The 27440-nt window shown below is 41.7% G+C and overlaps 1 protein-coding gene across 4 annotated transcripts in view; it reads right to left on the reverse strand.

The window, feature by feature from the left end:
- Positions 1 to 27440, reverse strand: part of DCBLD1 (discoidin, CUB and LCCL domain containing 1) — a 95114-nt gene that overhangs the window by 5090 nt on the left and 62584 nt on the right. For 2 of the 4 annotated variants that reach the window (XM_060190557.1, XM_060190556.1), the window contains 8 exons: positions 25502 to 25717; positions 24831 to 24955; positions 23967 to 24114; positions 23758 to 23865; positions 19027 to 19111; positions 18755 to 18804; positions 16899 to 17018; positions 12972 to 15525 (listed from right to left, as the gene is read on the reverse strand). In XM_060190557.1, coding sequence (XP_060046540.1) covers positions 14999 to 15525; positions 16899 to 17018; positions 18755 to 18804; positions 19027 to 19111; positions 23758 to 23865; positions 23967 to 24114; positions 24831 to 24955; positions 25502 to 25717 — 1379 coding nt within the window. In that variant the 3' untranslated portion in view covers positions 12972 to 14998. Of the gene's footprint in view, positions 1 to 12971; positions 15526 to 16898; positions 17019 to 18754; positions 18805 to 19026; positions 19112 to 23757; positions 23866 to 23966; positions 24115 to 24830; positions 24956 to 25501; positions 25718 to 27440 lie in introns of those variants that run through there. The other 2 variants (XM_060190559.1, XM_060190558.1) reach the window with 2 other exon arrangements.

Genomic DNA, 27440 nt, shown 5'->3' on the forward strand with positions numbered 1-27440 from the left:
CAATACTTTTAGCCCACCTGTATGTTAGCTATCAGGCTCAGGCAAAAATTACTAAAGTCATGACCTCTTGGAATATACCTAAAATAGGCTCCTAGCTTCTTTCCACATCAAGACCTTTAATCCCATCTGCTCTATTCTTACCTTTAGGTTCCTGATTATTTGACAATTTGTCTTGCTTTATATATTTTTTTTATTTCTTTATTGGGGGATTAATGTTTTACATTCAACAGTAAATACAATAGTTTATATATAACATTTCTCAGTTTTCCACATAATAATACAACCCCCACTAGGTCCTCTGTCATCCTTTTTGGACCTATAGTACCCCCTCCCCCAGCTTTATATCTTAATACTTTTCAGCCACCAAGTTGCAGATGCTACCATGATGCCATCCCGACTTCCTTGGGCAGACAACCTCACCACTGTATCCAGGAACCTCACCTCTCCAGAGTCCTGCACAGGTTGGGGGTATGCTTCAACCTGCCAATATCTCTGTTCAGCAGAGAAGCAATTACAGAAGCCAAATCTTCCACCTTCTGCACCAAGAATTTTGGTCCATACTCCCAGAGGGATAAAGAATGGAGAACTTTCCAATGGAGGGATGGGATCCAGAACTCTGATGGTGGGAATGGTATGGAATTGTACCCCCCTTATTCTACAATCTTGTTAATCATTATCAAATCACTTAAAAAAATGGCAGTAGATTTTTGTGTTTATTCATGTGAGTCCTAACCAATTGTTCAACATAGGAGTGATTTTAGACATCCATCATCTGAGGACCATATAAAATTATCAACTTAAAAGTGAGTACTTAATGTTGTGATAAAAAAAAAAAAAGAGTTAATGGGTTTTAAAATTTTGAGTCGTGCCTGTGCTTATCTTGGCAAGGCCAGACCAAATGACTTCTTGGGTTGTATAAATTCTGTGGGCCAGAAGTTCCTTATCCCTGCTCAAGAGGGTCAGTGATGCAGGAATTTGAAAAATAATGGGAACAATGTCTATAATTTCAGCAGAATTAGCTGGTTAATGCCTCCTTGTATTGTTGACCTATAAGATAGTAAAAGCAAGTCTATTATCCAGTTGATACAGAAACATCAGAACCAGAGTTACAGACACCTTGGGAAGTTACAAAATTACCTTTCTCCTGCAGTGGGAGGGCTAAAACAACTGAGCTTCTGGTTAAATATCTTGTGACAGTCATAGAGTTTCAAAAAGAAATATTCAGGGAGTCGGGCTGTAGTGCAGTGGGTTAAGCGCAGGTGGCACAAAGCACAAGGACCGGCATAAGGATCCTGGTTCGAACCCCGGCTCCCCACCTGCAGGGGAGTCCCTTCACAGGCGGTGAAGCAGGTCTGCAGGTGTCTTATCTTTTTCTCCTCCTCTCTGTCTTCCCCTCCTCTCTCCATTTCTCTCTGTCCTATCCAACAACGACAACAACAATAATAACTACAACAATAAAACAACAAGGGCAACAAAAGAGAATAAATAAATAAAATAAATATTTAAAAATATATAAAAAAATTTTAAAAAAAGAAAAAAAATTCAGTCAGGAAGGGCTGTGTTTTTTTTTTTTTTTTTTTTTTTTTCCTCCAGGGTTATTGCTGGGCTCGGTGCCTGCACCATGAATCCACCGCTCCTGGAGGCCATTTTTCCCCCCTTTTTGTTGCCCTAGTTTTTGCAGCCTCGTTGTGGTTATTATTGCCATTGTTGACGTTGCTTTGTTGTTGGATAGGACAGAGAGAAATGGAGAGAGGAGGGGAAGACAGAGAGAGAGGGGGAGAGAAAGATAGACACCTGCAGACCTGCTTCACCGCCCGTGAAGCGACTCCCCTGCAGGTGGGGAGCCGGGGGCTCGAACCGGGATTCTTACACCGGTCCCTGTGCTTTGCGCCACGTGCGCTTAACCCACTGCGCCACCGCCCGACCCCCAGGAAGGCCTGTGTTTTGTGAATAAGGTAGATCTCTGGTAACGGGACCATATGGTTGAATCCCACAGAGGATGCTGAATCTGCAGTTCCTGCCTGCAGCTTCGTCTGGTCTTGAAGTAGACCACACTTCCCTAAAAAGACACCGCTACTGTTCTAGAAGATGCTACTGAAGCTGTTAGCCACTTCTCCACCGGTCTTCCCAGTTTCTGCCCACATCCACTCTCTTGAATGCTAGTCTCTAACTAGGCGTCAATCCTTGCAAAGCCTGCCTATGGATATGTTGGGCTTGGAAAAGCAGAAATGAGATTAGACACTAAAAAAAATCTAAGAACCAAGACTCATACTGGTAGGAGCCAAGGGAGTGCTGGGATTGGATTTTGAGAGTGCTTGAGCAAGAACTGGGCTCATCAAATAAAAGTTTAAATTGTGTGGGGAAGGGGTTGGAGGGGGAGAATACAGCAACAAACTGTACAAGGAATACACCTAAAACAAAAAGCTACAGAAAATTTGAGGTGCTAGGTCATGGCGCACATGGAAAGTATGTTACAGTGTACATGTTACCATGTGCAGGACCTGAGTTCAAGTCCCCAATCTGTGCCTTGAGGAGAAAGTTTCATGGGTGGTGAAGTAGTGCTGTAGTTTCTGTCTGTCTCTTTCCCCCCTGCCTCCCCTCTCAGTTTCTCTTTGTCTAATTATATATATATATATATATATATATATATATATATATATATATATATATATGATTTTATTCATTCATGAGGAAGATATGTAGAGAGAAAGATCTTTGCCAGACATCACTGCTACAAGTGCTGCCAGAGGCTGAACTCTGGACCTTATGTTTGAGAGTCCAATGCTATATCCACTGGACCACCTACTGGACCACATAAACTACTTTAAAAATAAAATAATAAAGAAATTTTGAAAATGAAAGGATAAAAATTATACTGTGGGTATATATTCTACAAAGGTAAGCTGAGATAGTTAACATTTAGATAAAATAGATTTTATGAAAAAGAAATCAGGGAGAAAGCAACAAATTATTTACAACAGTTCAAGTCTAATTTTGTGTTTACCAGTTTTAAGGTCTCAAAATATATGAAACAAAAATATAAAAATATATTATAATAGTGGCAGATTGTAACAAAACTTTTAGAGAAATCACAAAGAGGGGCTGGGAAGTGGCACATCCTGTTGAGCCCATACATTAATTACCATGAGCAAGGCCCAGGGTTCGGGCCCCTGCTTGCTCATCTGCAGGCCTGTAGGTGTTTCTCTTTCTCTCCCATTATTTCTCCTCCCCCCCTCTCAATTTCTCTCTGTCCTACCAAAATAGATAACAAAGGAAACAAAAATGGAATAAATAAATAAATGTTAAACAAGAAATAGGGGGGGAAAATAGGAAATAATGGCCGCCAGGAGCAGTGGATTCATAATACCAGCATCAACCCCCAGTGATAACCCTGGTGGCAGGAGAAAAAAAACACAAGAAAAAGTGACTATAGGATGGAAAATTAGATGTATGAAACGAAATGTAAAATTGATGAAAACCTGAATCCTATGCTTTGGAAAGGTATATGCTGCACTTTGGTAAAGTTCCAGAAGGGGGCAGCAAATCCCAAATGTGATATTCTACTTTTGCAGCTGAACAGTAGGAAGACTTTTTTTTTTTTTTTTTTTTTACCAGAGAACTGTTCAGCTCTGGCTTATGATGGTCCGGGGGATTGAACCTAGGACTTTGCAGCCTCAGGCACAAGAGTCTCTTTACATAACCGTTATGCTATCTACCCTCTGCATAAGACTTTTAACAAATTAAGATTAAATACTCCTAGGACACGAATACACTGATGGTTAGAAACTGCATGTAATGTCTTTATAGTGCGTGTCAGAGTTAGGTCTCAAGTCCCTGCCCTACTTTTACTTTAAAAGGGAGAAGTGGAAAGTAGATGGAAGTTTTTTAAGCTTTTTAGTCCTAAAGTGAGCACCATCCTTAATAGGGATATAGAAGCATCAAGTTAAATGTACAAATAAATTCTTAAGAGAAGTTTGTGCTGCAACAGTTTTCAGATGTGACTGTATTATTAAAAAAAAAAAAAAAAAAGAACCAAGTAAAAAAATACTAGATGTTACGGAAATTGAGTGAGCATATAAACTAGTTCACATTTATTAAATAACAATATATAAGTAGTTAATACCAACATAGTGCTTATCATGTATCAGGTACTGTTCTAAAGGTTTTACTCGTGGTCTGGGAGGTGGCACAGTGGATAAAGTACTGAATTCTCAAACATAGGGTCTTGAGTTCAATCTCTGGCAGCATATGTACCAGAGTGATGTCTGGTTCTTTCTCTCTCTCCTATTATTTATTTATTTATTTCCTTTTGTTGCCCTTGTTTTTATTGTTGTTGTTGATGTTGTCGTTGTTGGATAGGACAGAGAGAATTGGAGAGAGGAGGGTAAGAAAGAGAAGGGGCGAGAAAGATAGACACCTGCAGACCTGCTTTACTGCCTGTGAAGCGACTCCCCTGCAGGTGGGGAGCCAGGGGCTCAAACTGGGATCCTTATGCAGGTCCTTGGGCTTTGCTCCACGTGCGCTTAACCCGCTGCGCTACCGCCCGACTCCCCCCCTCTCTCCTTCTATCTTCATGAATAAATAAATAAGATAAACAAAAAAATAAAGGTTTTACTCTTACTACAACCCTACCAGTTATGTACTATTATCACCATCTCCTAGTAAGGAAATGGAAATGGAGAGAGGTAATGTAACTTTCCTGGCCACACACAAAACGAAACCAAAGTGATCTAGTCCTCTAATTCTAATTCATGCTTGCTCCTACTAGACCTTCTCTCTCTCTCTATTTATTGGATGGTTGAGAGAGAGGAAGGGAGATAGAGAGACGCCTGCAGCCCTGCTTCACCACTCTCAAAGCTTTCATCCTGCAAGTGGGGACCGGGGGCTGGAACCCCGGGACCATGCGTATTGTAATATGTGTGCTCAACCAGGTGCATCACCACCCAGCCCCTCTGTTTCTCCTCTATCTGAAATAAAAAGAGTAAAAAGGTCAGCCTGCGAGCAGCAGAAATATGTGTGCCTAAGTTAATGGTTCCGTAGATAATGACAAGTGAAAAGCCTAAGGAGTAAGTGGCACCAGGTAGATTAGAAACCATTAGTCTGGGGCCAGGTGGTGGCAAATCTGCTTAAGCTCACACATAGTGCACAAGAATGCAGGTTCAAGCCCCAGACCATTATTAATTCAATAAAAAGAAAGGAAGAAAGAAAAAGAGTAGAGAGAGAGAGAGAGAGAGAAAGGGAAATTGTTGGGAGCTCAAGGTTTGGGTATCCTGCAAAGACAGTGTAATGAAAATGCTGAGATAATATAGTTCAAGTAATGCATAATGACAGACGTACAACTTAAAAAAAAATTAACAACTTGGGTGGGGGTATAGCATAATGGTTATGCAAAGAGACTTTCATGCCTGAGGCTCTTAAGTCCCAGGTTCAATCCCCTACACCTCCATTAGCCAGAGCTGAGCAGTGCTCTGGTAAAAATAAATAAATAAATAAATAAATAAATAACAACCGGGAGTCAGGTGGTAGCGCAGCAGATTAAGCACAGGTGGCACAAAGCACAAGGACCGGTTGGTGTAAGGTTCCCGTTTCAAGCCCCTGGCTCCCCACCTGCAGGGAAGCCGCTTCACAGGCAGTGAAGCAGGTCTGCAGGTGTCTGTCTTTCTCTCCCCTTCTCTGTCTTCCCCTCCTCTCTCCATTTCTCTCTGTCCTATCCAACAATGACGACATCAATAACAACAGTAAAACAACAAGGTCAACAAAAGGGAATAAATAAATATTTTTTAAAAATTAAAAACAAAAAAAAATTAACAACTACTGTACTATAAACCATTAACCTCCCAAATTAAAAAAAAAAGTAACAACTAGAGGGGAACTTACCTGTTTTAGGTACTAAATAGTTTAATGATTTCAATGACTAAGTAGGAAGAAAGCTGATGAAACAGATGTCTAGGAGACTGTCTAGGCATGCCAGCTAAGATTTCAGTGCTTAAAAAAAAAGATTTCAGTGCTGTAATTCTTTTAAATTTAAATTTTATTTACTTATTTATTTATTTTTTACCAAAGCACTGCTCAGCTCTGGCTTATGGTGGTATGGGTGATTGAACCTGGGACTTTAGAGTCTCAGGCATGGGAGTCTTTGCATAATCATTATGCTATCTACCCCCAACCTCAGTGCTGTAATTTTACCGATAACAAAAGTGTGGGCATGTGAAGAGGGCCTTAAACTTTATGTTTCATCTGGGCCGGTGTTCTAAAATGTTCATTTGCAACAAGCAAGGAAAAAGCTACTGAGAAGTTAAGGCTTCTCATCTGGGCATTTTGAAGTCTATGCCAACTCAACCACTACACCAGATTGTTTTTCAGAAAATTTCCCAGCAAAGCTATACAGGGGAAAAAAGAAAAAACAAAAAACCACAAAGAAACAGCAAAAAGGATTTTTAAGAAGAGGGAGATAGGGGGCTGGGTGGTGGCGCCCCTCGTTGAGCGCACATATGACAATGTACAAGGACCCAGGTTTGAGCCTGCAGCCCCCACCTGCAGGGGGAAAGCTTCACAAGTGGTGAAGCAGTGCTGCAGGTGTCTCTCTGTCTCTCACCTTCTCTATCCCTTCCTTCCCTCTCGATTTCTGTCTCCATTCAATAAATAAATAAAGATAATAAAAAAACTTTTAAAAGAGGGAGATAACACAAAGACCTCGCTTTCATCTGCTCTATTCCTACCTTTGGGTTCCTGTTTATTAAACCATTTGTCCTGCTTTATATCTTAACACCTTTCAGCCTCCAAGTTGCAGATGCCACTATGATGCCATCCTGATCTCCCCGAGGAGATGACCTCACCAATGTGTCCCTGAACCTCACCTCTCCGGAACAGTACTCCACTAAGGAAAGATAGAAACAGGCTGGTGGGATGGATCAACCTGCCAACATCCACGTTCAGTGGAGAAGTAATTACAGAAGTCAACCTTCCACCTTCTGCACTCCAAAAAGAACTTTGGTCTATTCATACTCCCAGAGGGATAGAGAACAGGAAACCATCCAATGATAGGGATGGGACACAAAACTCTGGTGGTGGGAACCATGTAGAATTGTACCCATTATCTTACAATCTTGTTAATCATTACTAAACCACTATTAAATATAAAACAAGAGAAATAAATCATTGACAGGTTGATAAAAATGGAAATTTACTTTTAGTTCTGACTTTTTTTTTTTTAAAGATTTTATTTATTTATTAATGAGAAACATAGGAGGAGAGAGAGAAAGAACCAGGCATCATGTGCTGCCGGGGATTGAACTCAGGACCGCATGCTTGACAGTTCGATGCTTTATCCACTGCGTCACCTCCCGGACCACCTGACTTCTTTCTTGATTAAAAAAATAGGTAAATTGTATCTGCAATGAGGTATCAAGAATCTTTATTTCTGGAAGTGAATCGACTAAATAATTTTGGAAAATAGGAGTTGTTGGGCAGGGGTGGGTAGCATAATGGTTATGAAAAGAGACTCTCATGCCTGAGGCTCCAAAGTCCCAGGTTCAATCTCCTGCACTACCATAAGCTGAGCAGTGCTCTGGTAAAAGAAAGAAGAAGAAAAAAGAAAAGAAAAAGGAAAAATAAAAAAAGGAAAATAAGAGTTGTTGACCCCACTGAGGAGACAACATAATGGTTATGCAAAGAAACTTTCATGACTGAGGCTCCAAGGTCACAGGTTCACTTCTCAGCACCACCATAAGCCAGAGCTCTGGTCTCTCTCCCTCTCTCTGTATCACTCACTATATCTCTCTTATTAAAATAAATAAAATTTTTTAATTAAAAAAAGAAGGGAGTCACGATAGCACAGTGGGTTAAACGCACATGGTGCGAAGCACAAGGACCCGCATGAGGATCCTGGTTCCAGCCCCCGGCTCCCCACCTGCGGGGGAGTCGCTTCACAGGCAGTGAAGCAGGTCTGCAGGTGTCTAGTTTTCTCTCCCCCTCTCTGTCTTCCCTTCCTCTCTCTGTTTCTCTCTATTCTATCTAACAACAACAATAATAACTATAACAACAATAAAAAACAAAACAAGGGCAACAAAAGGGAAAATAAATAAATATAATTTTTTAAAAAAATTAAAAAAAGAAAATGGGAGATTAAACAAGATGGTCTAATGAATATTCCGTAGGAATTATAGGAGTAAATAAAGAAATCAAAGTGAAACCAAAGCAAGGAGACAAGTGCTATTTGGGAAAAGGGTGACTGAGAATTAAAAAAAAAATTTTTTTTACTACCTTTATTTATTGGATAAAGACAGCCAGAAATCCAGAGGGAAGCGGGGGATAGAGAGGAAGAGAGAGAGACACCTGCAGCACTGCTTCACCACTTGCTAAGCTTTCCCCCTGCAGGCAGGGACTGGGGACTCGAACCTGAGTCCTTGTGCATCGTAACAAGTGGCTCAACCAGGTGCATCACCACCCGGCCCTGACTGAGAATTCTTCATAACAGAATCTTAAGATTGAAGAAGTATGGGAGTTGGGCGTAGAACAGCGGGTTAAGCACACGTGGCACAAAGCGCAAGGACCCGCGAAGGATCCCGTTCCAGCTCCGTGCTTCCCACCTGCAGGGGGGTCATTTCACAAGCGGTGAAGCAGGTCTTCAGGTGTCTTTCTTTCCCCCTCTCTGTCTTTCCCTCCTCTCTCCATGTCTCTCTGTCCTATCCAGCAATGATGACAACAATAACAACAACAATAAAACAATAAGGGCAACAAAAGGTAATAAAGAAAAATTAGGAGCCGGGCGGTGGAGCAGCGGGTTAAGCGCACGTGGCACAAAGCTCAAGGACTGGCTGCTAAAGGATCCCCTGGATCCTTTCAAGCCCCGGCTCTCCACCTGCAGGGGAGTCGCTTCACAAGCTGTGAAGCAGGTCTGCAGGTGTCTATCTTTCTCTCCCCCTCTCTGTCTTCCCCTCCTCTCTCCATTTCTCTCTGTCCTATCCAACAACAACTACATCAATAACCACAATAATGTTAAACAACAAGGGCAACAAAAGGAAAAATAAATAAATAAGTAAATAAAATGCTTAAAAAAAAAAGAAAAAGAAAAAAATTAAAGAAGAGATTCAAGAAGTACAAGTCTTAGACAACATCTAAATTAATTAACAAGAAAACATCGTAGTACAATTGCAGAATACCAAAGGTACAATCTTTAAAACCTCCAAGAGAATTTACTTATGTACTTATTTTTAAATATTTTATTTTTTATTAAATTTATTAAAAGATTATAAGATTACAATGTGGGTGGTGGCGGATGGTGGCGCAGTGCACACATGCGCGAAATGCAAGGACAGGCTTAAAGATCCCGTTCCAGCCCCAGGGTCCCCACCTGCAGGGAGGTGGCCTCACAGGCAGAGAAGCAGGCCTGGAGGTGTTTACCTTTCTCTCCCCCTCTCTCTCTTCCCCTCCTCTCTCAATTTTTCTCTGTCCTATCCAGCAATAACAACAACCACCAATAATAATAACAACAATGGGCAACAAAAAGGGAAAGAAAGAAAAAAAGCCTCCAGGAGCAGTGGATTCATGGTGCAGGCACCGAGCCCCATCGATAACCCTGGAGACAAAACAAAAAAAGTCTAGCTCCACACCACACCCACCACCAAAGTTCCATATCCCTACTCTTCAACATCCCAAAGACAACTACTATAGTTCTCACAAGTCTTAGAAACAGTTCACTTGCTTCTGTTTTTGTTTGCTTATTGCAAATTCATGTAAATCAGATCTCTAGATTCCATATATGAATGAAACCATCTAGTAATTGTCTTTCATCTCTCTACTTATTTTGCTAAGCATAATCACCTCCAGTTCCATCTGTTTTGTTCCAGAGAACACACTATCATCTTTTTTGATTGCAGAGTAATATTCCATGGAATATATATCCCATAGCTTCTTTAGTCAGTCATGTGCTGATGCTGGGTATTTAGGTTTCTTCCACTCTTTGGCTATTGTGAATAACGCAGCTATAAACACAGGGGTGTTTATGTCCCTTCTAATTATTGTTTGAGTGTCCATTGAGTGGTATTGCTGGCTCATGTGTAATTATTTTGTAGAATGACCACAGGTTTTTTTTTGTTGTTATTGGATAGGACAGAGAAAAATCAAGAGAGGAGTGGAGAGAAAGACGGACACCTGCAGACCTGCCTGAGCCAGTCTTTGCGCTTTGCGCCATGTGCACTTAACCTGCTCCACTACTGCCTGACCAGCCCCCAATCACTGAGTTCTTGAATCTTTTTTTTTTTTTTTGCCTCCAGGGTTATTGCTGGGGCTCAGTGCCTGCACCATGAATCCAGTGCTCCTGGAGGCCATCCTTTTCCCCCTTTTGTTGCCCTTGTTGTTGTAGCCTTGTTGTGGTTATCATTGTTGTTGATGTCAGTCGTTGTTGGATAGAACAGAGAAATGGAGAGAGGAGGGGAAGACAGAGAGGAAGACAGAAAGATAGACACCTGCAGACCTGCTTCACAACCTGTGGAACAATCCCCTTTAGGTGGGGAGCCAGGAGCTCGAACCAGGATCCTCTAGCTGGTCCTTGCGCTTTGCACCACCTGTGTATAACGTGCTGTGCTACCGCCCGACTCCCAAGAAATATTTTAAGAATTGTGAAAATGGGCTGAGGAGAGAGAATAATGGTTATGTGAAAAAACTTTCATTCCCGAGATTCGGGCCCCAGGTTCAGTCCCCAGTACCACCATAAGGTAGAGCTGAGCAGTGCTCTGGTTTAAAAACAAACAAAGAAACAAGAAAATTTAAGTGACAGTAACAAAAGCTAGAACAAAGTAGCAGCATTTGTGGGCAGTGTAGTTTTCTTGTTCGACAACACAGGTTTCAACCAGAGTTGCAAGACCAGAATCAGAATGCAAGCATTACTTCCTAATAAGACTTGATAACAGTGAAGAAACCAGACAACCAGAATCAGCTTATCTTCACCTTATAATATGTGCCAATATCTCAACACACTAAAAACGAAAGATTTAGTGTTTCTCTGCTCTTTTCTAGTTTCAGGCTTGGCCTTCTCACTGACCCATCCTAGTCTACACAGTGAGGCCATTTTGAGTAAGTACTATTCAGAAACAAGGTTACATTTTGTTCTTTTGATCATAATAAGGTCTTAGGTATAGTTAAAAACATGATAATGGAGTTGGGCGGTAGCACAGTGGGTGCAAATGTGGCACAAAGTGCAAGGGTCGGCATAAGGTTCCTGGTTCGAGCCCCCTGCTCCCCACCTGCAGGGGAGTCACTTCACAGGTGGTGAAGCAGATCTGCAGGTGTCTATCTTTCTCTCCCCCTCTCTGTCTTTCCCTCCTCTCTCCATTTCTCTCTGTCCTATCCAACAACAACTTCAATAACAACAACAATAACTACAACAATAATAAAAAACAAGGGCAACAAAAGCGAAAATAAGTACATATAAAAAAATTTAAAAAAATGTGGATACAGACAGCTCTATTGTAGTGAGGGAGGGTCTACAGATCTAAGTTTATTCTTTTTTTTTTTTTTTTTTTTTAAGATTGTTGAGAGAACCAGAATATTATTCTGGAAACTGTGATGGCTGGGGAGACATTCAGGACTTTGTGCTTGAAATTCCAATACCTTCACTGTGCCACCTCCTAAGCTATGATCCGACTCTCCTCTTTTTTTTTTTTTTTTTTGCCTTCAGGGTTATCTCTGGGGCTTCTTGCCTGCACTACGAATCCACTGCTCCTGGAGGCCATTTTTCCCATTTTGTTGCCCTTGCTATTGTTGTTGGATAGGACAGAGGAATTGAGAGAGAAGGGAAAGACAGGGGAAGAGACAGTGCAAGGACCAGCGTAAGGATCCCCACCTTCAGGGGAGTCACTTCACAAGCGGTGAAGCAGGTCTGCAGGTGTCTTTTTCTCCCCCTCTGTCTTTCTCCTCCTCTCTCCATTTCTCTCTGTCCTATCCAACAGTGACATCAACAACAACAACAATAATAACCACAAAAATAATAAAACAAGAAGGGCAACAAAAGGGAATATTTAAAAAGTCATTTTGTAATGTTCACTCACTTCATAGCAACTTTTTTCAGGTATACTTTCTTTTTTTTAATATTTATTTTCCCTTTTGTTGCCCTTGTTTTTTTATTGTTGTTGTAGTTATTAATATTGTTGTTATTGATGTCGTCATTGTTAGGACAGAAATAAATGGAGAGAGAAGGGGAATACAGGGGGGAGAGAAAGACAGACACCTGCAGACCTGCTTTACCACTTGTGAAGTGACCCTCTGCCCACTGCAGGTGTGGGGGGGGCTCTAACCAGGATCATTAAACTGGTCCTTCTGCTTCAAGCCATGTGCGCTTTACCCACTGTGCTACCACCCAGCCCCCCTTGAAATCCTTATAATGTTTGTGCTTGAATTAAAGTCGTTCTTCTAGTGGTCGGGGAGGTGGCGCAGTGGATAAGGCTTTGGGCTCTCAAGCATGAGGTCCCGAGTTCCATCCCAGGCAGCACATGTACCAGAGTGATGTCTGGTTCTTTCTCTATCATTTCTCATGAACAAATAAAATCTTTTAATAAAATAAAATAAAGTTGTTCTTCTAAATAAACTTATCCTTAATTCTTCTAATAGATGTCCTTAACATGATAGTGGTTTCTGTGCTTACTGGCTATTTTCACATCTGCTTAAATCTTTTCTTAACATGAGAAAGAACATGGAAATTCTGAAAAATGGGTGGTATGTTATCCAATGACAGGAGCGCTTTGATTTAGCAGTTTATTACAATTAGCATACATATAAAACCATGTAAACGCCACAAAATAAGTGATTTTTTTCCTTCCACAATAACCAAGAGATACTTTGCCACAACCTCCCAGCACCCTCACTTTTTAAATATTTACACATTTCACAGAAAGTCATAATCACACAAATAGAATTATAGTACTTTTTTTTTTTAAAAAAGAAAAAGATCATTTGGTCCATATTTTCTACTAAAATACACACACACACACACACACACACACACACACACACACACACACACTTCCCTCTTTGGCAAAAGAGGTTAAATCCTCCACGATGAACTCAAAGCAAACATCAAAACCACTGGACATGAGGTACAGCTGAGGTCTGGGCTAATCAGGAATTCTAAACACATACTCTTAAGGGTGAATGTTGTTTCTTACAAAATCAGTTCGGTTCCCAACCATCTCAGTAGAAAAGCTCTATGTAGATTTGACCTCAGTCCCATTTGTAAGAAAATACTCCAAATAACATTTTTGTGTTTCAGCACACAATGTGCTGTTTTTGAAGAAAGTCATGAAAAGTATGGGCATCTGACCTCAGCATTATTTTTAATCAGAGGTACAAAAGCATCTGACACAGTAATTCAGACTATCATTGCCGCGCCCCCTTTATTTAATCTGTGGGGAAAGCAGTTTGGGTTGCTGTCTAAGTCTCAGCATTTGGCTTCACAGACATTTTGAAAAGGTGGATTTGCATGTGAAAGCTATGCAGTATCTGCCAGGGCTGAAGTGAAGAGGGAGAGAAGAGTGAAGAAGTTTAGTTCCTCAGAGAGCCAGCTCCCTTAGGCTGAAGGCAATATGGTTCCCAGCAAGCCACAGAGACCTCCTGCTCTGCTCCTGTCCTGAATGGCGACTGCAGATTCTCATCTTTATTTTTTTATTTTTTTATTTAAGAAAGGATAAATTAAGAAAACCATAGGGTAGAAGGGGTACAATTCCACACAATTCCCACCACCCAATCTCCATATCCCATCCCCCTCCCCTGAAAGCTTTCCCATCTATCCCTCTGGGAGCATAGACCCAGGGTCCTTGTGGGTTGCAGAAGGTAGAAGGTCTGGCTTCTGTAATTGCTTCCCCGCTGAACATGGACGTTGACTGGTTGGTCCATACTCCCAGTCTGCCTCTCTCTTTCCCTAGTTAAGTGAGCTAAGTCAGAAAGATAAAGATGAGTATGGGATGATCCCACTCAACAGAAGTCGAGAAAGAAGATCTGAAAGGGAAACTAAAAGCAGGATCTGACTAAATTGAAAGTAGGGCACCAAAGTAAAAACCCTGTGGTGAGGGGTAGACATGCAGCTTCCTGGGCCAGTGGGGTGTGGGAGTGGGTGGGAGGGATGGGTCACAGTCTTTTGGTGGTGGGAATGGTGTTTATGTACACTCCTAGTAAAGTGTAGTCATATAAATCACTAGTTAGTTAATATGAGAGGGGGGAAATTAATTGTATGTCTTGAAGATTTTAAAACACAGACTGAGTCTTTTTAATATTTGATATGCGGACTCTCTCAAAAGCCTAGACCAAGTAGATCAGATTCTCATCTTAAGTGGAATCTAGGGAACAGGCAGATGCTGAGGTGGCCACTCTGCTTAAAAAAAAAAAACAAAAAAACTAGACTCATAATTGCTAACAACCACCCTGGTGTGCTTTTCACGCTTCAAGTAATTTCATTTCTTCTAGGAAAAGAATGTTACAATGTTTTTTTTTTTTTTTTTTTAGTTCTAGTTATCAAAGGAAAGGAAATGATCCACAGTTTAAACAGACCTGCAGCCAACACAGTAGCAGATTAAATACATTTAAAATGGACACATACTATAAAGTTTTTTTTTTTTTGCTACAGCTGCATTCTCCTTCTTAACCTCTGTGCAGAACTAAAATTGATAAAGCAAACTTAAGTTACCATAATTCTTGTTAAATACAACTCTGTACAGATTGCACATTTTACACCAAAGCAGCTCAGTATCACAGTCAGAGAAATGAAAATGGCATCTGAAAGTTTTCATGTTTCTAGTCCAACAAAGCCAGACTTTGCCCTAAGAGCCAGCACAAATCACCTGCAGACTTTTGTAAACAGTATGAGAGGTGGTCTCCAGGATTCCACCACAGGATCCTAAACTTAATCTCTCTCTGTCTCTCACCTCCCCTTTCCCACCCCCACCCTCTTTTTCCAGTGCCACAAACAGCCCAGTGCTCAGTACCACAGCAGGTTTCTTTCACATTATGTTTACAAAAGAGCAGTCATAGCTGTCTGGTTGAGGGGTCTGAGGCAGTCTCGGGGGGCTAAGTAAGCATCATGTGGGGCTAAATTCATCTGAGGCTTCTGATAGTCTGGGTCTGCGTGCTCAGAGGTTAGGCTGCCTTGAGGTTTATCGTAGCCTGGGTCCTTGGTAGATGGGGTGTGGGGCATTTGATAATCCCCGCTGGTGGCTGTGGCACCTGCTGCTGGGAAGAAGCTGCCCGAAGAGAGTGAATGTTTGTGCGCCTGCACACAACCAGGAACTCGGTAGCCGCTCTGCGCAGAGAAGGTGTGCGCCCTGGCCAAGTGGCGCTCCACGATGGGCGTGGCATACTCGGGCTCGGGGTTGGTCAGGGGCAGGGCGTACTGGTGGTGGCTGGAAGGGTGTGGACAGTCATAGTGGCTGCGGACCTCTGTGTTTGGCCCTGTCTCCTCTGCCTCAGTGTCCAAAGGTCGAAAGGTCGAACCCTTCCTGGTGACTGTCCCAGTGCCAATCATGAGAGGTTGCTGGTAATCTGAAAACAAAAATGGAGGGATTGGGGATTCAGAACTCTGGTGGTGGGAATGGTGCGGAGTTGTACCGGGTTACCTTGTAATTCTGCAAATCAATATTAAGTCACTAATAAAATAATGAGCGAGAGAGAGGGAGAGAGAGAGAGGCAGAGAGAGAGAGACTGAGACTGACTGGGTGGTGACACACCTGGTTTCGCACATGTTACAATGCACAAGGATCCAGGTTCACCAGGGGGTCCCACCTGCAGGGGGAAAGCTTTGCAAATGTCCCTCTGTCTCTCCTACTCTCATCTACCCCTTGCCTCTCGATTTATGACTTGTCTCTTCAATAAATAAATATATTTAAAAATTAAGATAAAATTGGCACTTGAAAATAACAAAATTTAGAGGTGAGCATGTGTGCGCGTAAAACTTTGAAGGAAAAAAAAACCCCAGAATTAAAACTGTTAAAGAGTTTGATAAGATGGAATTTTCTTTTTAAGGCAGGAAAAAAAAGGACCTGGCTCAGGACCAGGCTGCATAAGTACCTGCGGGGGTGGGAGGGGGAGTTTCATGAGTGGTGAAGCAGGGCTGCTGATGTCTATTTCCCCTTCCCCTCTCAATTTCTCTCTCTCTATCTGATTATATATATGTTAAAAAGCGGATCCTGCTCTACAGATAAGGTGAGAGTATTCTCAACTTTGGTTTGGTACGGGAGACTGATAGTATTTTCAATCTGGGCCGGCTCCTTCATCTCCCATCACCTCTTCCTCTTAGGCCAAGAGCAGTGCTTAATTCATCTTTCTTTTTTTAAAATTTTTTATATTTATTTTTATTTATTCATTCCCTTTTGTTGCCCTTGTTGTTTTATTGTAGTTATTAGTGTTGTTGTTATTGATGTCCTTGTTGTTGGATAGGACAGAGAGAAATGGAGAGAGGAAGGGAAGACAGAGAGTGGGAGAGAAAGATAGACATTGCCTGTGAAGCAACCCTTCTGCAGGTGGGGAGCTGGGGGCTCTAACCGGGATCCTTATGCCGGTCCTGCGCTTTGTGTTAATTCATGTTTCTAGCTCTTCTCTCTCAGAGCCTTAATCAAAACCTTAGTAGTAAAAATAGTCATCCAGATTTCAGTGGCACCTCAGGGTTATCACTATACAGAGCAGCAGCATATAACCCCTGCAGGTCTAACAATCTAAATGGGGCTTTTGAGAAATACCTCAGTGTCAGTTTGTAACTTGTGCAGAGAGAAAATGTCACACATTACTGATATATTTGACCCCACTGAAAGGCATGGGATTTCTGTCTTATTTCTTTCCTGGTCTCTCCTGTCCCTCAAGCAACACCTCCAAACCAATAGCATGGTACGGGGGGGAGTGGGGGAGGAGATGACACTTACCTGCCATGTCACTTGTGATGAGATCAAACTTTTGCGTCATCTCCTTTTCATTATCATAGCTGATGGTAAACTCAGCTGACTGATGTCTCACAAAAGGATATTTAATCTGCTTCCAGCAGTCTGGAATAAAGATAACACAGTTAAGATCTCAGAAGTAATGCCCATCCGTACTCTCTGAAGTACTCCGCTGTGAGTCAGGCCTGGCTGCATTTTGCTGACTGACTAAATTGCTTCCAACTGTTGTGGTAGAAACAGGACACTAAGGCCACTGCGGTAGCACTATCCCAACCACGTTCTCACTGTACCACCAAAAAAGCCAGGGACCTAAGTCACTATAGTGGAACAAAGTGATAGTTTGTGCGAGGATGAAATGTATTAGTACCTATCCTGGGGGAAATGTGGAAATGTATTCTTGTGACAACAATCCTGTAAAAGAAAATTTCCTTAATAAAGTGATACTGGAAAAATAAAAAAAAATTATGGGTCCATCAGGCCCACATCACTCCTATGTTAGCCACTTGGATGTGGTTTTCTATAACTTGCATTCACAAGGCATTTGTGACCCAGAGGGGTCAACACAGCTGGATGCTTAGGCTACATGGCCTGAGTAAGGTTCTAAAGGTCCTGTCTCATTGCTGGAGTAGCCTGTGTCCTTGGATTCTCCAAAACTTGAACAGAAGCCTTTCCCAGAGTGGACAACAGCATGGGATCTCAAGATATTAAGTGCTAGTTAACACTCAGTTTAGAGATGGGACTTTTGTAGCTACTTCTTTTTAAGATTTTAATATCTTTATTTATTTATTGGATAGACAGTCAGAAATTGAGAGGGGAGGGGATATAGAGAGGGAGAGAGATAGGACAGACACCTGCAGCACTGCTTCACCACTCGTGAAGCTTTCCCTCTGCAGGTGGGAACCAGGGGTTTGAACCTAGGTCCTTGCACGCTGTAATGTGTGTGCTTAACCAGGTGCGCCTCTGCCTGGCCCCGTAACTTCTTCTTGATGGCACTCAATGTGATGGTTCAAATCCCAGTGATATCCCCAATCCTCCTAATTAAAGAATACTGATAAATCATAGGAGGATGTGGGACTAAAGCAAGTAAGCTATGAAAACTTTAAAGGAGATAGGATACAATATATTAGTTGTTTAGCCATGTAAGTGTGGATCACAAACCTAAACACATTTTTAAAAAAGTGTATTGATTATTATTAATTAATTAATTAATTAATTTTCCCTTTTTGTTGCCCTTGTTGTTTTTATTGTTGTTGTGGCTATTATTATTGTTATTGATGTCATTGTTGTTAGGACAGAGAGAAATGGAGAGAGGAGGGGAAGACAGAGAGGGGGAGAGAAAGATAGACACCTGCAGACCTACTTCACCACCTGTGAAGTGACACCCCTGCAGGTGGGGAGCCGGGGGCTCGAACCGGGATCCCTATGCTGGTCCTTGCGCTTTGCGCGATGTGAGCTTAACCCACTGCGCTACTGCCCGACTCCCGTGTATTGATTACTTTTATACTGTAGTATTATAGGACTCCAGTTTTGTGTTTCCAAACAGTAAGTGGACCAGTTATCATCCTTTTGCATTTTCTAACCAAGAATGAAGGAGATCTCTTAAAATTTGAATATTTATTTATTTATTTGTTTATTTTCACCAGAGCACTGATCAGCTCTGGCACACAGTGATGGTAGTGGTGGAGGAGGATTGAACCTGGGACTTTGAGAGCCTCAGGCATGAGAGTCTCTCTGCATAGCCATTATGCTATCTACCCCTGCCCTCCAATGCATTTTTAATCAGTAGAACCTGCCCTTTCTTAAAGACAGAATAAAACTATAGACAAGAGTTTCCAACCAACCTGCTTTCTGAGCCTTTGCTGATCCATAAGGATTTCCTTTCTTCTTCCGCCTAGTAAGACAAAATATCCTACTGAAAAGATTTCTAAACCATCACTATTGTTTATAAAATAATATTTGATACATTTTACATCTCTGCAAACAATTTAAAAATGTATGTTAACTTTTTATCTCAGAAGAAGGAATACTGATTTCTACATGTGAAGAATCAACATTTTGGTATTCTGATTATTTACATAATTAGACAATAAAATAACAATGAAAAGTCACATACTTCCTAAGGAGCGCAAAGATCCCCATTCCAGCAATCAGCAGGACAAGGAGCACCAGTGGTATAACAAGAGTCGCCACATTTATTCCTAGGAAGAGGGAAGCCAAACATCCAGCATAAATGAATGGCAAGAACCTTTATCATCAAATACTGAACACTGATTTGAAAGCTCTTCAATAATTTAACTTAAGGAAACAGTAAATATAGGCTAGGCATTTATTGACAATTGGTAACCAAAAAAGAGAGGAGTCAAGACCCTAGATAAAGGGCAGGGGTAGATAGCATAATGGTTATGTAAAGAGACTCTCATACCTGAGACTTCAAAGTCCCAGGTTCAATCCCCCACACCATCATAAGTCAGAGCTAAGCAGTGCTCTGGTTAAGAAAAAATAAATAAATAAAATAAAGAAAGAAAAAGAAAAAATATATATAATAATAAAAAAGGCCAGTACAAAATTTTAAAAAATCCTAGGTAATGTTTAAGAAAATAATGTCTTTATGTTTGTCAATAACAGTGTCCAGTGTTTCCCAGAAATTGGCACTTACTCTGAGTTTACTACCAGAACTTTGAGAACTCCACAAACCAGAGCTTATTTAAACGCTAGCCCACCCAGCCAGGACCTGACAGGTAAACTGTGGTTCTCCATGTTGGCTTCAAATAATCAGCACCACCTTCCCACCACCATGGGGGTGGGTTCTGTTTTTTAAGATTTTAAAATATTTATTTATTTATTTTCCCTTTTGTTGCCCTTGTTTTTCATTGTTGTTGTAGTTATTGTTGTCATCGATCGTTGTTGGATAGGACAGAGAGAAGTGGAGACAGAAGGGGAAGACAGAGAGGGGGAGAGAAAGACAGACACCTGCAGACCTGCTTCAACACCTGTGAAGTGACTCCCCTGCAGGTGGGGAACTGGGGGCTTGAACCGGGATCCTCGCGCAGGTCCTTGTGCTTTGCACCACGTGCGCTTAAACCGCTCTGCTACCCCTGGCTCCTGGGGTTGGGTTTTTTCTTGTACTGTATTAGAGCTCCAGACAAGCCCCAAGCTTCCCATTAGTAGAGCTCTGGAGCTGTGGGCTGAAGGGAAATTCAGTCTGCTGACCTCAAGCATCATTTCTGCTCTATAGAGGAAACACCAGACCACCTATCTTCCTCCCTCCTTCTCTCTCCCTCCCTCCCTCCCTCCCTTCTCTCTCTCTCTAAACAAAAACACTGCTCAGTTTTGGCTGATGGTGTTTGTGTGTGTGTGTGTGTGGGGGGGGGATTGAACCTGGAACTTCGTAGCCTAAGGCATGAGAATCTGTTTGCATAACCATTATGCTATCTACCCCAGATCCACCAGACCATGTTTCCCCACAAATTTTTCTGCTATAATAATAATAATAATAAGGAATAAGGAACTAGGAAGGAAATAAAAATTATGTAAATCTGAGCAGTGTTAGGGCAGGTAGATTGGCTCACTCGTATAGTGGTGGTGTCTTTCTCTTTCTCTTTCTCTGTATCTGAGAAAGTCAGCCTGGAGTGCTGAAGTCCCCATGACAACAAAAACAATGATAAAAAAATAATAAATTGGAGCAGTTTTATTTATTCATAAATAATGGACATTTTTGGGGTGAAAGTTAAACAACTTAAACACCAACAATAGGGGAATATTTAAATACATGATGGTATATTCATATTGAAAAATGCTATAAAGATATTATGTTTTTCAACTACGTAATACTGCTCATAATACAAAACTATGTGAAAATTATATGCTGAATACACAGTGTGGTGGCCTGGGAGGTGGTACAGTGAAAAAGGTGTGGAAGCCTCAGGGATGAGGTTCTGAGTTTGATTTTTTTTTTTTTTGTTATTGGATACAGACAAGAGAGAAATTGAGAGAGAATGGGGAGACAGAGAGGAAGAGAGACAGAGAGACACCTGCAGACCTGCTTCACTGCCTGTGAAGCGACCTGCAGGTGGGGAGCGCAGGGCTTGAACCAGGATCCTAACCGGTCCTTGTGCTTTGCGTCACCTGTGCTGAACCCGCTGTGCTACCGCCCGATTCTCCTGAGTTTGATTCTTAAGCACATGTGCCAGAGTGGCCCTCTGGTTCTCTCTCCCTCTCTTTCTCACAAGTAAACCAATAAGTCTTAGAAAATGAAAATGTATATATACTATGGTACCATTTGATTTCAAAGCTAGAAATCTAAATGTAGTTGATTTTGATTTGATATAGTAGAATATCGTTATTTGCAGATGCTGATTTATGGCTAGTCTTTATTTTCTCTCTCTCGCTCTGTCTCTCTCTCTCCCCCTCCTCCAGGGTTATTGTGTGGCTCAGACTACAAATTCATGGCTCTTGGGGGCGATTTTCCTTTTTTTTTTCACTCCCATTTTATTTGATAGGATGGAGAAATTGAGAGGGAGGAGGGAAGATAGCAAAGGAGAGAAAGACAGACACCTGCATACCTGCTTCACTGCTTATGAAGCACCCCCGCTGAAGGTGGGAAGCGAGGGCTCTGGCCCAGGTCCTGTGCGTAGTGCTGTGTCTGCTAACTGGGTGCTGGACCACTCCTCCCCCATACTCTTTGATCGTTTTCTAATCTCTCCAAGTTTTATAAAATTAACATGCAATTTTATACTTAAAAAAAAAATTGCTGTTCATTACTTGACTCAGTTATACATTTTTACATGTTTGAAATTCCAAAAGTACAGAAATGCATGTAACGCAACGTCTCTCTCCAACCTTTGTTCTTTGTCTACAGGAAGCAGTATTATGCTTCTTTTTTTTAAATTCTATTATTCTATTTTATTTTTTAAATATTTATTTATTCCTTTGTTGCCCTTGCTTTATTGTTGTAGTTATTGTTGTTGATGTAGTAGTTTTTGTTGGATAGGACAGAGAGAAATGGAGAGAGGAGGGGAAGACAGAGAAGGGGAGAGAAAGACACCCGCAGACCTACTTCACCAATTGTGATGCGACTCCCCTGCAGGTGGGGAGCTGTGGGCTCGAACCGGGATCCTTATGACGGTCCTTGCACTTCGCGCCATGTGTACTTAACCCACTGCACTACCACCCGACTCCCAGTATTATGCTTCTTTTTATTTTTTATTTATTTATTTTTTAAAAGATTTTATTTATTTATTCATGAAGAGAGAAGGAGAGAGAGAGAGAGAGAGAGAGAGAGAGAGAAAGAACCAGACATTACTCTGGTACATGTGCTGCCAGGGATTGAACTCAGGACCTCATGCTTCAGAGTCTGATGTTTTATCCACCGCGCCACCTCCTGGACCACAGTATTATGCTTCTTGATACTCTTCCAGAAAGACTGGAATGAATACATATTCATTCTATATTTCTTAAACATCCAGTCAAGTGCTTTATTAACTATATTATAGATAGATTTAAAAAAATTTTTTTTTCACTGCCACCAAGGTTATCACTGGCCAGCATTACAAATTCACTTCTCCTGGTAGCCAGCCTTCCTTCCTTCCTTCCTTCCTTCCTTCCTTCCTTCCTTCCTTCCTTCCTTCCTATCTTATTTAATAGGACAAAAAGAAACTGAGATGGATGGGGGGAGATAGAGAAGGAGAGAAAGATATATACCTTCAGACCTGCTTCACCACTTATGAAGTGTCACGCCTGCAGGTGGGGAGTGGGGGCTTGACCCCGGGTACTTTGGCATGGTAACATGTGCACTCAACTAGGTGTGCTCCCAATTTTCCTTTTTAATAGACAGAAGAGGCAGAGAGACAGAGAGAAAGTGAGAGGAAACCATAGCACTGAAACTTCCTTCAATGCAGTGGGGGCTGGGCTCGAATTTGGGCTGTGCACACGTCAAACCAGTGCCCTGTTCAAATGAATTATTTTGCCAGCCTCAGATTGTTTTAATGTTGTAAATACAGCTCAGGGACCTATGTATCTTACTTTTTTTTTTTTTTATAGTTGCAGAATATTCCACTGTGTGTGAATATGCTATTTAGTTTTCATAAAATACTTACCTGGTGTCTGAAGGGCAAATACTATCTTTTTGCATGTAATATAAGAAACAGTTGTGTACATATATCACTTTGCATAAGCACTAATATTTATATCTGGACCACCTGCCCGTACTTAAATTTTTTTTTTATTATTATCTTTATTTAGAGATAGTCAGAAATGGAGAAGGAAGGGGGAGATAGGGAAGAAGAAAGAGAGGCCAGGTGGTGGTGCACCTGGCTGACCACACACCACACACACTACAGTGTACAAGGACCTGGGTTGAAGACCCTGGTCCACACCTGCACGGGGAAAGCTTCACGAGTCTGGGAAGCAGGGCTGCAGGTGTCTCTCTGTCGCTACCTTCCTTCTCAATTTCTTTGTCTCTATTTAATAATAAATAAAAACTTAAATAAGAGAGCATTGTTTGACCACCTGTAAAGCCTTCCCCTGCAGATGGCAACTGGAGGCTCCAACCTGGGTCCTTGTGTATTGTCACGTGCACTCAGCACTCAACCAGGTGTGCCACCACCTGGCCTCAGGAGATTTTTTTTTCCTTTCTTTTCCCACAGTACTGCTCAGCTCTGGTTTATGGTGGTGTAGGGGATTGAACCTAGGACTTTAGAGCCTCAGGCATGAGAGTCTGTTTGCATAATCATTATACTATCTACCCCCACCCGAGACTTTCTTATGACGTAGAAAAAAAAAATAAAAAGGTTGGAACTGCTTTAGTTACTCATTGTGGAAATCCATGAAACAATAACTGTTCTACCTGTGGACATGTCTTCAAAGGGGATGGGTTTTGTGATGGTTTCATCTTCTTTTTTAGTTGAACCAATAGCATTTTTACTTGTTTTGCGCCACACCAGTGAATCATTGCCTGGCAGGGGAAAGTGGAGGAAGAAAAGCCATGAATAATACTAACAATTTGTGAGAGGACTAGAATTGAGTCCTTCAGTCAGTCATCTTCTGAGTTCTCACCTTGTGCAATCTGGCAGCCGATGAGCTCTACTTTCAAGGCTATCCTCTGGTGCCATGTCTGGGGAACAATTCGCACATATCTGGCAATGATGGGAGGGATAAAATTGTTCCGCACTGGGTCCCGGAAATTAGAGTTGCCCTGAAACACCTGTAAGAAGAAGTTGCTTTTGAGGTTGGGCGGTGGCACACCTGGTTGAGTGCACATGTTATAGTGTGTGAGGGCTCAGGTTCGAGCCCCCGGTTCCCCACCTACAGGAGGAAGCTTCACAAGTGGGGAAGCAGCGCTGCAGGTGTCTCTCTCAGCTTCTCTCTCTCTCCCTCTCTATCACTCCCTTTCCTCTCAACTTCTGGCTGTCTCTATCTAGCAAATAACTAAAGATGATAAAATAAGAAGTTGCTGTGTATCGCACCAAAGTAAAAAAGACTTTGGAGTGGGTGGGAGGGGAGGGTTCAGGTCCTGGAACATGATGGCAGAGGACCCAGTGGGGGTTATATTGTTATGTGGGAAAGTGGGAAATGTTGTGCATGTAAAAACTATTATTATTTACAGTCGACTGTAAAATATTAATCCCTCAATAAAGAAATTTTTTAAAAAGTTGTTTTTAAAGTGGAGGTTCTATTAGTTTTAAAAGTTTCTATTAACCCACTCAAACCTGGTTATATGAAACCAAAGTCAGGATTCTACATGCGTTGCTCTTTTGCAGACACCTAACTGTTGAAGACGCAAGGGGTTTGCAAACAAAAGCCAAGTGAGCTAACTGAACTGGGCTTCCTAATGGGCGATATGTAGACACCACTGAACTGAACCTGTCTGGGTGCTCGCTCTCCTTCTTGGTTCTTTCCTCCAACAGAGTTCTCTCTTACCTTTTCTTCATTATTCACAATTCCTTTATAGGTCCTCCACTTGGAGTTGTTATTTTTGAAATTTATCACAAAACTCTTGACATAAAAGTTGAAATTTGACTGTGTGGATCCTGTGGTCCTTATTCCTTATAAGAAAGTGTTTACAGGTTAGTCTTATAAATACGTACATTGCATCTCCTTCTTCATTTAATATCTCAGACCATTTTACAGGCCAACGTTTCTTATTGGCACTTAGAAACTAGATTGCAGCTGAGTGTTTCCATGCTGACAGTTGCTATTAAGAAGGTTTCATTTGGGCAGGGAGAGATGCAAAGGGACTCTCATGCCTGAGGCTCCAAGGCTCCAGGTTCAATCCCCCCCGTTCCCCACCATAAACCAAAGCTGAGTAGTACTCTGTTAAAAAAAAAAGAAAAAGGTTTCATTCTTGAGGCTTCAGCTCTCTAATTCATACACTTATATTTACAACCAGCACATCTGTTCTTATACAGTGAAAATGTAAAATCGACGGCAACATTATTTACTCTTAATTTTATAGGAGACTGAAATCCGGCCAGTCATACTCCATCATATGTGACAGTGGGAATTGAACTCAGGGCCTCCTGTATTCAAGGACTGTGCTCTACCTGCAGAGTTACCTGGTCTCTGCAAGCCAGTTTGTTTTGTGTCAGTACCTGTTATTTTCTTTTTCTCTCCCAAATCTATCTCTAGCCATTCTTGCTGTTTGTGGTTCTTGCTGCTATTCCCTGAATCCCAGGATGGGCCTGCATCCTGAAGTCGAGCTTGGTCAGGAGACCAATAAACTTGTCGTTCGATCTCATTGACTCCCTGCCAAGAGGAAGAAGCTCTGATCTGTCTGTCAGGTTCCGAATTCAGCGATCTGCTGCAACCTGGGGAGGGGGGGCAATAAATAAATAAGTGCAAGCCAAAAATAGAATAAGAAAACATTCCAGGTCCCAAGGTGGCGACAGGAAATGAAAGCAAAAAGGGAAAAGTGGGGTGGGCAAGGGCGCACCTGGTTCAGTGCACGCAGCACAGTGTGCGACAAACCAGGTTCAACCCCCCCGGCATCAACCTGCAGGAGAAAAGCCTCATGAGTGGTGAAACAGTGCTGCAGGTCTCTCTCTCTCTCTCTCTCTCCATCTCCTCACAGGTGCTCTAGAGATGAGTAAATCTTCTCTAATACCCACCCTACAACCTTAACAATAATACTACAGCCAAGGGAGTCGGGCAGTAGCTCAGCGGAAGGACCGGCGTAAGGATCCCTGTTCGAGCCCCAGGCTTCCCACCTGCAGAGGAGTGGCTTCACAGGTGGTGAAGCAGGTCTGCAGGTGTCTATCTTTCTTTCTTCTTCTCTGTCTTGCCCTCTTCTCTTGATTTCTTTCTGTCCTATCCAACAATGACGACATCAATAACAATAATAACTACAACAATAAGACAAGGGCACAAAAGAGAATAAATAAATAAATAAATAAATAAATAAATATTTAAAAAAATATTACGGCCAAGGCAATATGGAGTCTAGCTAGTAAAGCCCACACTCATTATCCTAAGAAAAGAAGACACATTCACAATTTTCTCCTTGAAATATTTCACTTTATGCTGAAGAAGAATATATACTCAGAGGGGCCCGGCAGTGGTGCACCTGGTTAAGTGCACACATTACAGTGCGCAAGGACCCACCTTCAAGCCCCTGGTCCCTTACCTGCCAGGGAAAAGCTTCATCAAGGTGAAGCAGGGTTACAGGTGTCTCTCTGTCTCTCTCCCTCTCTATATCCTCCTCCCCTCTCAATTTTTATCCAATAATAAATCGCAAAGCAAACTGTAATACTTAAAAACCTTTCCTGTTAAGATTGAACTTAAAGGAAGGACTATTGTCTTGAATGTCATCTCAAGTTTCATTGCTTTTGGCAAAAGTTTGAAAAAACATAGATCACAAAGGAAAATACTGAGTGTTCTGTAAACACTTATCATGGGGAGATGAGAAGTTGTACCCGTGTGCCAACAACTGTACTGTAAGCCCTTTACTTCCAAAAAAATGATAAAAATCTGCTTAATACTAATTAGACATCCTCTGCTGTGTATTTTAGTCACAGAACACTTAGTGCTATGTGACATACATGCACATGAAAAAGGCATAATCCTTGTACCTATATCAGCTAAAGGGTATGAAACAGAAAGCTACCACTGAAGATTTTAGAATGTCAAAAATATTTAAGATTTGCTTATTTTATAAGAAAAACCAAAGCACTAGTCCACCATTTATGAAGATCTAGTCTTTTACAAATTTTTTAAAAAATTACTTATAGGGGCTGGGTGGTGGCACACCTGGTTGAGTGCACATGTTACAATGTGCAAAGACCTGGGTTCGAGCCTCTGGTCCCCACCTGTAGGGGGAAAGCTTTGCGAGTGATGAAGTAGTGCTGCAGGTGTCTTTCTTCCTCCCTCTCTCCCTTACTCTCTTGATTTCTGGATATCTTTATCCAATAAATAATTAAAATTATTTATATGATAGGACAGACAGAAGTTGAGAGGAATAGGGAAGATAGAAATAGAAAGATACCTACAGTAGCCTCCCTCCTGCAGGTAGGGGATGGGGGGTTGAACCAAGGT

Source organism: Erinaceus europaeus, chromosome 4 (genome assembly GCF_950295315.1).
Source record: "Erinaceus europaeus chromosome 4, mEriEur2.1, whole genome shotgun sequence".
Lineage (NCBI taxonomy): Eukaryota > Metazoa > Chordata > Mammalia > Eulipotyphla > Erinaceidae > Erinaceus > Erinaceus europaeus.